The 12,882-nt window shown below is 32.6% G+C and overlaps 1 protein-coding gene across 1 annotated transcript; it reads right to left on the minus strand.

Moving 5' to 3' along the window:
• Positions 1-4,762: 4,762 nt before the first annotated feature.
• Nemp (Nuclear envelope integral membrane protein) lies at positions 4,763-12,166 on the minus strand. The gene is made up of 8 exons (XM_088257145.1): positions 11,998-12,166; positions 11,571-11,683; positions 9,339-9,549; positions 7,996-8,162; positions 7,448-7,663; positions 6,620-6,744; positions 6,022-6,183; positions 4,763-5,158 (listed from the first exon to the last, which is right to left on the minus strand). The coding sequence occupies exons 1-8, from the start codon at positions 12,083-12,085 to the stop codon at positions 4,972-4,974; spliced, it is 1,269 nt and encodes a 422-aa protein (XP_088113271.1). The 5' UTR covers positions 12,086-12,166; the 3' UTR covers positions 4,763-4,971.
• Positions 12,167-12,882: the final 716 nt, after the last annotated feature.

Consider the following 12,882-nt stretch of genomic DNA (forward strand, 5'->3'; position numbering starts at 1 on the left):
ACAAACACACCTGTGAGACTACACAAATGTGCCTGCTGTAAGATTATCACAGATAGATGCGTGGTATATTGCCAATATTCAAACTTAATTTTATTAACAACTTTTTTGTTGTTGTTGCTTAAAACATGGGTAATTTATTCATACTGTGTGTTGACATCTGTTTAAATAATAATGAAGCAAAATTTACTTTTTTGGTTGGTTATTAGGTTAACCGCTAAATCTATCCTTTAATTTATTTTACGTGTTTAGTAGATTATAAAGTGGCCATATTAATCATAATTGCATTTAATGTACAATATTATTAGCAATGATTGTTTCTTCTTAGTTATGTTAAAAAGTAAAATGTTTAAAAAAAGATATATTACCAAGAATTTTAAATGTGACTATTAAAAATTGACATATTTGTCTTGCGACCATTTTAATTAGTCTACATAATGTGCTATAATGGGGAATAAAAATCCCCTGACAGTAATAATATTACAAAAATGGTTTGTTATGTACATATGTATAACGTTTCTAAGTATAATTGAGGAGATTTATAACTTCAGGCAATATTTAATTAATTGTACATGATGTCCTTAATTTTCTCGAGTATAGCAGTAAAATCGACTTTTTTACTTACAGCCATATCCTTTCAAATATATTCCATTCCCAGATCCAAGGAATGATCACCTTGCCTGCGTATGATTAATGATGGAGTTGTCACCGTGTTGATCTGATACGAAGCCCTATGCATATAGCCAGAGTAGAGGTTTTATATATTATCACCGAAAACAACAAAAGCACTTGCAATTTACATATAAAGTTTTAAGAAGACTGTTTGAATATGTCCACATAAAATAGCTAAAAAAAATATATCTAGGCAAACACAATAATGATTTTTTTCTAGATTTTTTTGTAGTATTGTTTAAATTAGTAAATAATTATAACTCCACATTCATACAAGATTAAGTTTGATTTGTTGAAAGAAAATCGAATCTTTATCATATAAAAATATTTAAAAAATTATTTTATAAGATTTATCTGATCGTACTGCCTATATATGCATGCATAATCAATCTTTTATAATTATAACTAATATATTATTATACAAACCTGTTTATGTAGTTGCTGTATTCTAGAAACAGTATTTTGACAGATCAATTATAGCATTTGGGAAAATTTTCTTTTGAATGCCTAAATTTAATACTTCATGGCTTCTAGCGTTGAGAATGATTAAGTTTTAAAATATAACAAAAAAAAGCATGCAAAAACCCAAAATGTATTAGTTCGATTTTTTTTAAAACAATAAATCCATAATATTAGACCAATTTTAAATTTCCCTTTGCTTTTTAGAATCAATGTTGCTAAATGTTTGGTTGCATTTAAGAATTACACAATCTGTTCAGCCCATCGGTCATGTCCAAAAAACTGTTCCTATAAAGGTGGGGACTGACCGGAGCATTTTGTCGTAAGGTAACATTCGCGGTGAGCATCCGACATATGTTGAAGTACTCGGAATTAGCTCGGCTTGCTGTAATGACTATACGAATGCTCACATCGTAACATGTAAAGTTACAACAAATGACTCCGGTCAGTCCCCACCACAATACGGCCCATATAGGTTACTCTACTGAAACACTGTGCCTTCTTCTTTAAGAAAAAATAAAACCATATTTTTATCAATATTTATATTTTCAAAATATACAATATTAACAAACTAAATGCGTTGTTTTAATACCATTTTGTTGTTAACATATTTTCACAATGTTAATAAAATTACTTTAAATTTATACATTCAGGTAATTTGTAAACTCGATTGAAGCCTTGTATCGAAAAGGAATCTAATGAACAAAATATGTATTTATTTAGAAATGGTTGACAATACAAAAGATAATAAATATATAAAAAATAAAGTGAAATTATTAATCACTATTTCAAAAACATTTTCAATCTTGATATGGCATTTTGTTCTTGGATCCTATATCAAAGAAAAACTTCAATAATTGTCAAAAATAAAGGAACAAACTTTAGGAATAACATATTTTACAATTCCTATAAAAAAAATTAAATATACATAAATAATTTAAATTGTTAAGTATATTCTTCCAGATGTTGATAGTAAGGTATATTTTCACCTCCAAAGTGAAGCGATCAATGCATTGTGCAGATGGTTATAGATTCGATAGTGATTGTAATCACTATTGAATCTATAACCATCTGCAAAATATCATCATCAAATAATATCACTGCAACATTTACTTTAATAATACCTTGGAACCAGGAAGTGCAGGTCTGATCACATGACTGTTTTCATAAAGTTACGATCAAGATAACACCATCAATACAATAGTGTCAGTACAGGTTAGAAAACATTAATAATGTATTTATGGTCAATTTACATAATGATACATGATGCCACACAACATAATTTTTTCAAAATGTTGAGTTTAGATGATCCTGAATTCAATGAAATGAAATGAATCTGCCTTCGTAATGTAATGTTTAACATTTGAGTCCTGGGTTCGATTCCCGGAGGGGGTCAGAGTGAATATTTGTGATTTTCGATCAATTTATGAAATATTACTCTGGATTGATACCAGAAGCACAGGATTGCATCACTTTGCCTTTATGTAAGTAACAATAAAGATAACACTGCATCAAGATGATGCCGTGCTGTATGCATCTTAGGCTTGGTTAAGTGATAACTTTACACATGTATAATATTCTACCCATGATTGACAACCACTCTAAAATAATGAAAAAAATAACTCCTAATCGGAGATACCAGATCTATGAACAAGTATTTGGACACACTCAAAATGTTAAGTGGTATGACTTCGTCAGGAATGACGATGTGAGGAGAAGAACTCAACAGCCCCTCATACTGGAAGTCCTGAAGAGGAGAAGGTGGACATGGTTGGGACATGTCCTTAGAATGCCACCTGAGAGCATCAACCCCTCATGTCTCTTCTTCCAACCCCGAGGATTCCGGCGCCTCGGAAGGCCACTGACGACCATTCATCAACTATACTAAGCGGAACTTCGAGACGCCGGACTGACCTGGGAGGAAGCCAAGGACATGGCGCGAGACAGAGTGGCTTGGAGACGTCTCGTGTTGGCCATATGCTCCACCTAGGGAGTGAACACGGAAGAAGAAAATGTTATAAAGGTCTATTTTCTTTTCTGTGGCACTTCTATAGATATAGCGCCTAGCGCTCTTATTTTTTAATGGGTGATGCGATTTTTCAAATGAATTCATTTGACAGTTTAACAAATTAATAAGTGCAGACGAATCACCGGGTGCAGTATAGTCCCTGCGATTGATGGGTTTGGTACTGTACATCTTTGTTGTTTCTGTGCATTTGTTTCAACAAAAAAAATATATAAGGAAATTAACAGGACAAATCACGTTGTTTATTCTCAATTGGGAACATCCACCACTCCAAGGCCAAGTAATTAAATTGTAAAAGAGAAATGACAGATAATTCAAAATGAGTTATTGTTACATTATACATTAATAAAAATATCACACAATGTCTTAACTAGGAACACTTACACGCATAAGTTTTCAGTCTATATAGAAAAAGTTTTATATACATGCAATTGAAAAAAATTATAGTTGATAAAAAAATATATTGTGAAGTTGCATTCAAAAATGATTTTGAAGACATTATATTCATTTATTTATTGATTATTTCATTTATTAAAATGAGCCAGTTTTCATATTTTATAAGTTTGTGCAGTCAGCTATGTAAAATGAAGACGTAAAAAATAAATCCACGGAAACATGAACTTAAATAAATGTTTGATGAATATTATTTTTCTATAATATGCAGCAGAATCAGTCTCGGAAACAATATTAAACTAAGATTTAATAATTTACACAATGTTATGGATCGATGCCTGAGATGGCAAATACACTAATTCAAAGTATGTTCATTTTCCAAAAGAGTAATTTAAAACTTTGATACAACAACAAAATGAATTTCAAGTAACATATTGTGCTTATGCTCCGATCATAACTTATATAACTAATATCTATAGAAAAGAAAAATTATTTACCTCACATAAAAAGAGAGATATTTACAAAAAATAAAATAAAAAATACCATCACTTTTGTTTATAAAAATTAACACTTTTTTTTTACAAAATTAAGGGATGAGATAATGACTTTTCTTATATATCTATATACCTTTCTCAAAAAAACTTCTTCACCTCTGTTGAGATATCTATAAAAATCTTGACAATTCCTCAGTTGTTAAAACTTTGTACAAACAGATATACACCCAAAATATTATCAATACATCGGTTACGGTGAAGTTTGTTAAATAAACGTAATTTGATGTAAGCGATATTGGATGGCGTCGAAAGAATGATGACAGAATAATATTACTTGTATTACAGTGAAACCCATCCGATACCCAGCAAAGCAAACACGTCAAGAAATTAGGCATTTAAGATGTGTTTTTCATATGAAGTTGAAGGTAATCGAAATGCAACATTAGGTTTCTGAAATGGATAAATATTTGTACACAGCCGCAACATGAGGTTTCTGAAATGCTCAAATATGACACCGTAATACAAATACGTCCGACACAAATATGTCCGCCTCCGTAGTGTAATGGTCAGCACGCTCGGCCACCGTTCTGGAGGTCCCGGGTTTGATTCCCAGGGGGGGTCAAATAAATATAAGTGATTTTTTCACTCTAATATTTATTCAATATTACCCTGGACTGGTACCCGAAGCAGAAGGCTGATCACCTTTTCTTCGTGTATTAACGATCAAGATAACACTGTGTTTATATAATGCAGTGCCCTATGCACCATTGGGGTGCAGATAAGGGTTTGAATTGAAATAACACCGTAAACAATGTGTTATTAGATCTAGTTTTGGCCAAATTACAAAAGTACATATTTAGTTCATTTACTATTGAACAGTCAAGTTACTTTGCGCATTGGCAAAAATAACATATATACTAACTGCGAGCTTCAGTAATCGTCAGAACTAAATGAACTATCAGTGCTATCTATATAATTTCCATTGACAGACGCGATTGGCTTAGGAATTGTTTTATGGTTGGAAATATTTTTTCTCCGAATGACGATGTCACTTGTTTCATATTCGTTGATTTCATCTTCCGATAAATGAGCCTTGGTGTCCACAAAATCTGCAAACCTGTAATTTTAAACACATTAATTAGGATATTCTAAATGAGTCCTTTTCTTAAGGGACTCGTATATATCACCAGTAGTTTTCGCAACTTACGCAAGCGTATACAAGTACAGATATGCAACTCGAAAGTGCCCTAGGCATTGCTACTATATATTCCCTTTTTCCCACCTATTACATACTACTCCTGCATATCCTTACCTATATAGCAGTAATTTCTGTTTTCTGTCCGCCTCCATAGTGTAATGGTCAGCACGCTCGGCTACCGTTCTGGAGGTCCCGGGTTCGATTGTATATGGTCCCGGGTTCGAATATAAAATAAATATACATAAGTGATTTTTCACTCTAATATTTATTTGATATTTCCCTGGACTGGTACCTGAAGCGGAGGGCTGATCACTTTCCTTGAAAGGTGATCAGCCCTCCGCTTCAGGTACCAGTCCAGGGTAATATTGAATACAAATTGTAGTTTATTATTAGATTAAAACCAATATTTTTAGCTTTTCCACTTTTTTATTTGACCAGCGACCGGGTTTCGTCGTTACCGACATCATCAGACTGGTGTTAAACAGACACCAGTCTGATGATGTCGGTAACGACGAAACCCGGTCGCTGGTCAAATAAAAAAGTGGAAAAGCTAAAAATATTGGTTTTAATCTAATAATAAATTAAAAATGCAATTCCATCACGAAGTGTCAGTGGATAATATAAATCTATTACAAATTGTAGTGAAAAAATCACTTATATTTATTTGACTCCCCCCATGGGAATCGAACCCAGGACCTCCAGTACAGTAGCCAAGCCTGCTGACCATTACACTGTGGATGCGGACAAAATGAGGGATAGGATTAAAAATCATAAAAAAGCACCTTTTTGGATCTTTTAGTTTGAGCATTAATTTCCATTGTGGACATTCTGGACTGGAACAATATCCGCGCAACTCTTCCAGAGCTTTCTCCGTTTCTATCTGTCCCTGTTTAACATATTCTTCTTGTGTCAAAAGTTTTCGTTTCGGAGGATTTCTCATTCGCCTGAAAAGACATGTCTGATAAATTTAATTGTAGTTTTATTGTCAATATTATTAATATTTTAAGCATTTGTTTTGTGGTTAGTCATTTTTGCGCATTAATTTTTTTACAAAAATGTTAGTAATATTTTTGTAAAAAAATAAATGCACAAATAGTATATAACCACTTACCCAGATTTTTATGTCTAACGGTTTCGAGACGTACCCGTCTCTTCGGAAATAGTGCTATGGTAGTGAAGAGTAGTATTGTTTGCATGCTGTGGTAGTGATTGTCCTGACGAAGAGACGTACGTCTCAAAACCGGTAGACATAAAAATTTCGGTGAGTGGTTATATATGTACTAATATTACTAACATTTATGTTAAAAAATAAATAAGTTAATTATAGTTATTAAAAGACAGATTTATATCAAAAGGGTATCATTTGATTTAGATCTTTACCAATATCTCTTGATCGCATTAGTCCAGGAATTGGGGATTGATTTTACAATAATAAGTGATGTGGCTATTATGGCAAATGCTTCAACTACTTCCGTACTAAAATACATTAGTGTCAGTCCAGCTGCCTAGAAAATAAAACATTCACGTCAATTTATTTGTCCCTAAATTTTAATTTTGTGATACATAATCTCTTGAATTAAAAATATGTTTCTCATCTCTTGCAATTATTACAAACCAATTTGATTACAATGTTTTTATTATTTTAGTTTTCATTTTAAAAGAAAAAAAAAGGCTGTTCATCTTTTATAAAAATAAAACAAAGACACCACATAATAACAAATACATTGATGAAAAATATTTTCTTTCACTGTAAATAAAATTATTAATGAAAATTTGATGCTCAGCTTACAAACATAGTGATGATAAAAATTTTTCGCCAGTTATTACTTAGATAAATAATTTAATGATCGAAGAGTAAACAAAATAACTTATTTTGTTATGATGTAACTATGTATTTGATTGCTCATTGTTCTGTTTTTGTTCCATTCAAAATTAATAGTTTTTCTACTGGCTACATAATTGGTAATGTTCTGTCAGTTCAAAATCTGGATTAGAACATGTATTTGAATTCACATGTATTTACAATGCAAATTTATTCACAATGTTGCCGCATTATATATTTTTAGGGTCCTTAAAAGGATAAAAATAACGCAACGTAAGTACTTACCTATTATGTGGAACAATTTATTACACTTTTAAAAAGTCTACTGGAATAAAGTCAGTTGGAAACTAAGGTTCTTATATATTTTAGTTTACTATTTCACTTACTTGCAGCGTCCAGGTGATGAGGTTTTTATTTCTTTGGTCCTTGGGTGGCCCCATTTTGTAGCAGATGATGAAGCTAATGAATCCCATTATAAGTGCGTACCATGCCACGTATACGTGATAGGCCATGAGGAGCGGCTGAAAGTTGGACCAAAGAAACTGCAGGAAATAGAATCCCAATGTCCAACCACCAATCATGGCACTGTACACAACAGGTTTCTAAAAGTAGAGAAAAGATAAAAATTAACTTTGATATTCTCAATATTATTAATATTTAAAGCATTTACTTTGTGGTTAGTCATTTTTACTTCTTTTTTTTACAATAATGTTAATAATATTAGTATATAACCACTCACCAGTGTGAGTGGTTGTATACTAATATTATTAATATTTTATCATACATTGAACTTGATGAAATAGAATCTTGTTAATTAGAATTTGAAAGGAGCAAACTGGTTGAAAAATTTAGCTAAAGGAAATTATATAGCTTGAGAATGCCATATAAGAACAGAAAAATTAATATATGTATATATAAGATATTGTTTACTTACACCTGGGAGCATTTTGCTGAGGAAATAAACAAGTATCATGAATGATGCAAAAATGCCAAGAGTTACTCCACTGAGGTAGAAAAACATGACATTTTCTCCGAGAGATCGTGAATAGATAAATAAAATAATTCCAGCTACCAAGAGTCCCAATTTTTTATAATCCACACCTGAAAACAAAGTAATAATTTGTATTTAAAAACAGACATAACTTTATAAAATAGAGTAACATTAATAAAAATTTAAGAAACCAGTAATCTGTTACCTAACAAATTGGTGATTTTCTTTTTTTGCTCGGTTCAGATATATTACAGCAGTCGCACATTGGGGTACACAAAATAAGAATAATAATTTTTGGCTAATTTATAATGTGCCATTTTTACAAAATATTGTCTGAAGGGCCCATTATTTTTTTTTACTATATCTCATGCTATGTACTTGTATTTGAACTTAATTCTAATCTAAATGTGAGATCTAAATGTAATCAATTAATTGCACTCCATACAAAAAAGAAAATGAAAGGAAAGGAATTTTGCTTGAAGAAAAAAGTTTTTGAATTTATGATTTAATTGAAAGGGTTGGGGACTTGCAAAATATAAGTCTTCCCAGCCAGTTTTGATCAAAAGTTAAGACTTAACACAAAACGAACATTGGATGTGAAAAAAAATTATGTACATGTTTGTATGTAACAGTTCATTTGGCTGTGACCATCTAGCTCATAGGTGGCCAACATTTTCTGTAGCCGGGCCAGATTTTAGAAATGAAATATCCTAACGGGTCGTAAAAAAAAAATTATTTTATTATTCAAAGCAAACAAGATCAACAAGAATCATTGCATATTAGGCATGTTAGCTTTGTATTAAATTCCACGAAAAATAGTTTACAGTCCATCTGTCTTAAAAACTTTTCAGTTCTTCTGTTACTGTTCTCTTCTTTAGTCCAACGTCTTTACTACTTGACGCCATTATGGGTCTTGAAATTGTCAGGATAGTGAAATACTCCCATATATGGGATATTATACGAACTACACACGATGGAATGTTTTTTTGGTGGTTTTGTGTACACTAAAGGAAAAAATGTGTGATTTGCTCCGCGGGCCGCGGATTGGCCACCCTTGATCTAGCTGATGTGCTACTACTGGTGTTTATTTGAGCGAGAACTTAATTATACAAACCTAAAACAGGCAATATTCTTTTCAGCTACTCGATATAACAAAGTCTGCATACCAAAATATTTAGTGTTGAGAAAAAACGTATTAATGTATTGTTGATATTGTCATGATCTGCATTATATTTGGATATTTTTTTTCTAAAAAATTGTGGGTATTTAAAAAGAAAATATTTTACTCTCTATATCAAGTTGGAGGGTGTATTTTTCATCCGTCTTGACGGCCACACAGGTGGTGTTGAAGGGATCCAGTCGCAGTGACCCTGACTTATTCCAGGAGAACAAGTTTCCCGACCACAGCGACCTTCCGGCAACGTAGGCATTCCAGACATCTTCAGGGGTGTACCCCTCATACTGAGTGAATCTTTCAGAGGGGATACTCAGAATCAACTAAAACAGATAATAATTACAAGATTTTATTGATACCTTAACTTAGATGAAGAAGTATATTGAGATGGGATAGGGTGGGGAAGTCTGGTGTTCACAAGGTTTACGTAATCACTTTATACACTGTGTAACATTCACTGTTCCACCCATTATTGAAAACTACACTACTCAAACATAGAAAGTTGTATATTTAAAACACCATCTGCTTTTTCGGAGAAAATTTAGCAAATATCTATGGTTGAAATTTGTAAGATTATATTATTTTACAAATGTTAATAATGTTGGTATAAAGAAACTAAACTTTTTTTGCATACAGTTTTGAAATGTACCAGTCTCTTTGTCAGGGTAAAATGAAAAATAAAATCAGTAGTAAAAATTTCTAAGTAGTTTTAAAATAACATTTTATAAAATGTATGACCACAACAAAGTTAATGCTTTAAATATTGAACTTCAAAAGAATTAACCCATAAATATAAAAAAAAAAAAAGATTTTTAATGCCTTCATTTATTCTAAACAGTATATAGTAAATACATTTACAACTAGCATTTAAAAATAGATTTAAGGATTTCTTAAGGTAGAAATTCGATTGTTATTTCATATATTATTTCGAGAAATAAAAATACTTTGTGTTCTGATCCACTGACATTTTTATTAACTAGTTTCGGCAACAACCTGTTGCCCTCTTCAGTGTTTCATTTATTACTTTTTTATTTCTTTTATTTACTTTTTTACTTTTTTATTTCTCAAAATAATATATCAATATGATCCACAAAGTTAATGCTTTCAATATTCAAAACATGTTATTTCATCATTAAATTACGATTTTAATATGCTAAGTTACTAAATAAAACAGTAAAAAATGTAATGGACGATCTTTAATGCGTTTTTTTAAACATTATATTTGACATACTCGAAAGGGAGACATGGCGAGATAATGATCCCTACACCTTTCAAAGTGGAGACATCGTATGGTATATGGATGGATCGAAAAAAGATGGTCGGGCAGGCTCTGGAATCTTTGGCGCCACCCCAGACAGAAAAAATCAACTTGTCTGGGAGAATACGCCACTGTTTTTCAGGCTGAAATGAGCGCAATCATGGAGTGCGCCCACATGAACCTATACCGATCATACTATAACAAAAAGATCTACATCCTCTCGGACAGCCAGGCGGCGCTTAAGGCCCTAGGCTCCGTTGAGATAAGATCTAAACTAACCCATGAATGCATAGAGGCCCTAAACCGCCTGGGAGAGAGGAACGCGGTAAGGCTGGTTTGGGTGCCCGGACATTGTGGTGTCAAAGGCAACGAGGCTGCCGATAAACTTGCAAGAACTGGTGCTGAGAGGCCACCAATGGGCCCCGAACCTATATGCGGACTGACACTCAGCACTATCAAGTTTAATCTAAAAAACTGGGCCATGGACAAGAGCCAAGAAATCTGGTCCAACAGCTCAGGGATGAAACACGCAAAGGAACTGATCACAGGATACTTACGGAAATTCACCACAGAAGCTCTAAAGCTTAGCAAAAAACAAATAAGGATCCTAACCAGGACACTGCAGACTGAGGAAACACATGACAAAAATCTCACTTCATGACTCCCCAGTATGCAGATTTTGTATGGAGGATAGCGAAACGCCAATCCGCATTCTTTACAATTGTGACGCACTTGCTCACAAACGAAGTCACGTCCTTGGAGGACCTCTACTGGACTCCGAGAAGGTGAAGCTTCTACCACCAAGACAGGTCGAGAGTTGAGAGTCTACTCACTGCCAAGACCTACATGACTCATGTAGGTCTTGGCAGTGAGCTGTAAAACACAGGGAAGTCACAATAGACCTGACATGGTCGCGGTGACATAAGGGATGCAAGATCCCTTGGCCCCCAAGGAAAAAAAAATGGACGATCTTTAATGCGTTTTTTTTTAACATTATATTAATTATCATAGAAATAAGTCATGAAAAAGGAATTTTTTCTCATGTCTGTATTGTTATATTTTCAAAAGCGTTAAAAACTTCCTTACCTTAACTGTTTTCCATAAATTAAAAATTGTTTTCGGCTTTCCAATGTAGCAGTGAATATCCAAAACATTAGAAGAATCTCTTTCTATTTTTGTTGGTCCTTCCAATTTAAAAACTAAAATAAAGGGGGCATTTAGTATAATTGCTTTTATTTACTATTCTAATAATTATGCTTACTCGAATGAGTTTACGGATAAATACGGTGAAAAATACGTATTAATATTAATAACAAAGTTATAATTAATATCCTAACCTTAAAATAAAATAAAAATTGTTAGAAATTCAATATTATATCGTATTTCAATAAACAACGAATACGAAATAAAAGCGAAGAAATGCTACTTAATAAATAGTTTAACGTAATAACACTTTTACTCTGAATTTTTTCCAATGTTGAGGTTAAAATAATAAAAACAAAGTTTTACTTACCGTTGAATCGTTTTTCAACGCAATTCACATAGGTGTAAACACAAATAAATAAATAAATAATGCTTAACAATGCCTTTTTAAACAACATTGTGAATGATTTACTACTTAGATTATTTGAAAAACGCAACGGAAGAAAATTGAAACATAGCCTTTTCAAAACGCGAATTCGCAGGTCATAGAATATGTACTATATTTGTAGATGCATAATTTCTTTGACAGCTGTGGCGTGTTCGAGAATTGCCCGAAACTACTTTAATAATATAGGTACACCATATACACTAGGTGTTGATAGAGTGGGAGCCAAAAATCGTATACTAGTGTGGTAGCGGTGAAATTCAAATAATAGAACCTATAGTGGAACCTCCGGAAATCCGAACTCCAGATATCTGAAATCCCGGGAAATTCAAACAAGATGTTGATTAAAAGCGTTTGTAGGAATACATTAAAAAAAAACAGGCAAAGATAAAAGAACACATTAATTTTAACATAAAATTATAATTTACAATCTAATTTTGTTTAAAAAAATTAAAATTAAAACAAATTTTACAGTTCGCAAGGGGCCGGTTACTTGAAAGTCTAAAATGACTTTAAATAGATTCCACGCCTTCTTAATTCCATTCCTAAATCCGAGAATCTGGAGCTTTTGAACTCCAGATTCTGATCACCTTGCAATCACATGATAAATAATCAAATTAACACCACGTTGACCTTATGCGGTGGACGCTGCGATGACGCAACGCAGTGCATCGCACTAATGGGCCTCACCCTCAGGCGGCATAGGGTAATGCGTACAACGTAACTACTGTAGTTTAGAATGTAGTTACAAATTTCTCGGCTAATCCGAATATTTTTTTTAATTTTTTTAAATCCGAATAAGCTACAGCC

This window comes from Brachycentrus maculatus, unplaced genomic scaffold (genome assembly GCF_059751285.1).
Source record: "Brachycentrus maculatus isolate JH-2025_06_01 unplaced genomic scaffold, ASM5975128v1 h1tg000071l, whole genome shotgun sequence".
NCBI lineage: Eukaryota > Metazoa > Arthropoda > Insecta > Trichoptera > Brachycentridae > Brachycentrus > Brachycentrus maculatus.

Coding starts and splice junctions, on each gene's coding strand:
- Nemp (XM_088257145.1), bottom strand. CDS start 12,085: ATGTTGTTTAAAAAGGCATTGTTAAGCATTATTTATTTATTTATTTGT. Junction 9,550..11,570: donor ATTTATGGAAAACAGTTAAG/GTAAGGAAGTTT, acceptor TATCTGTTTTAG/TTGATTCTGAGTATCCCCTC. Junction 6,184..6,619: donor AATGCGATCAAGAGATATTG/GTAAAGATCTAA, acceptor ATGTCTTTTCAG/GCGAATGAGAAATCCTCCGA.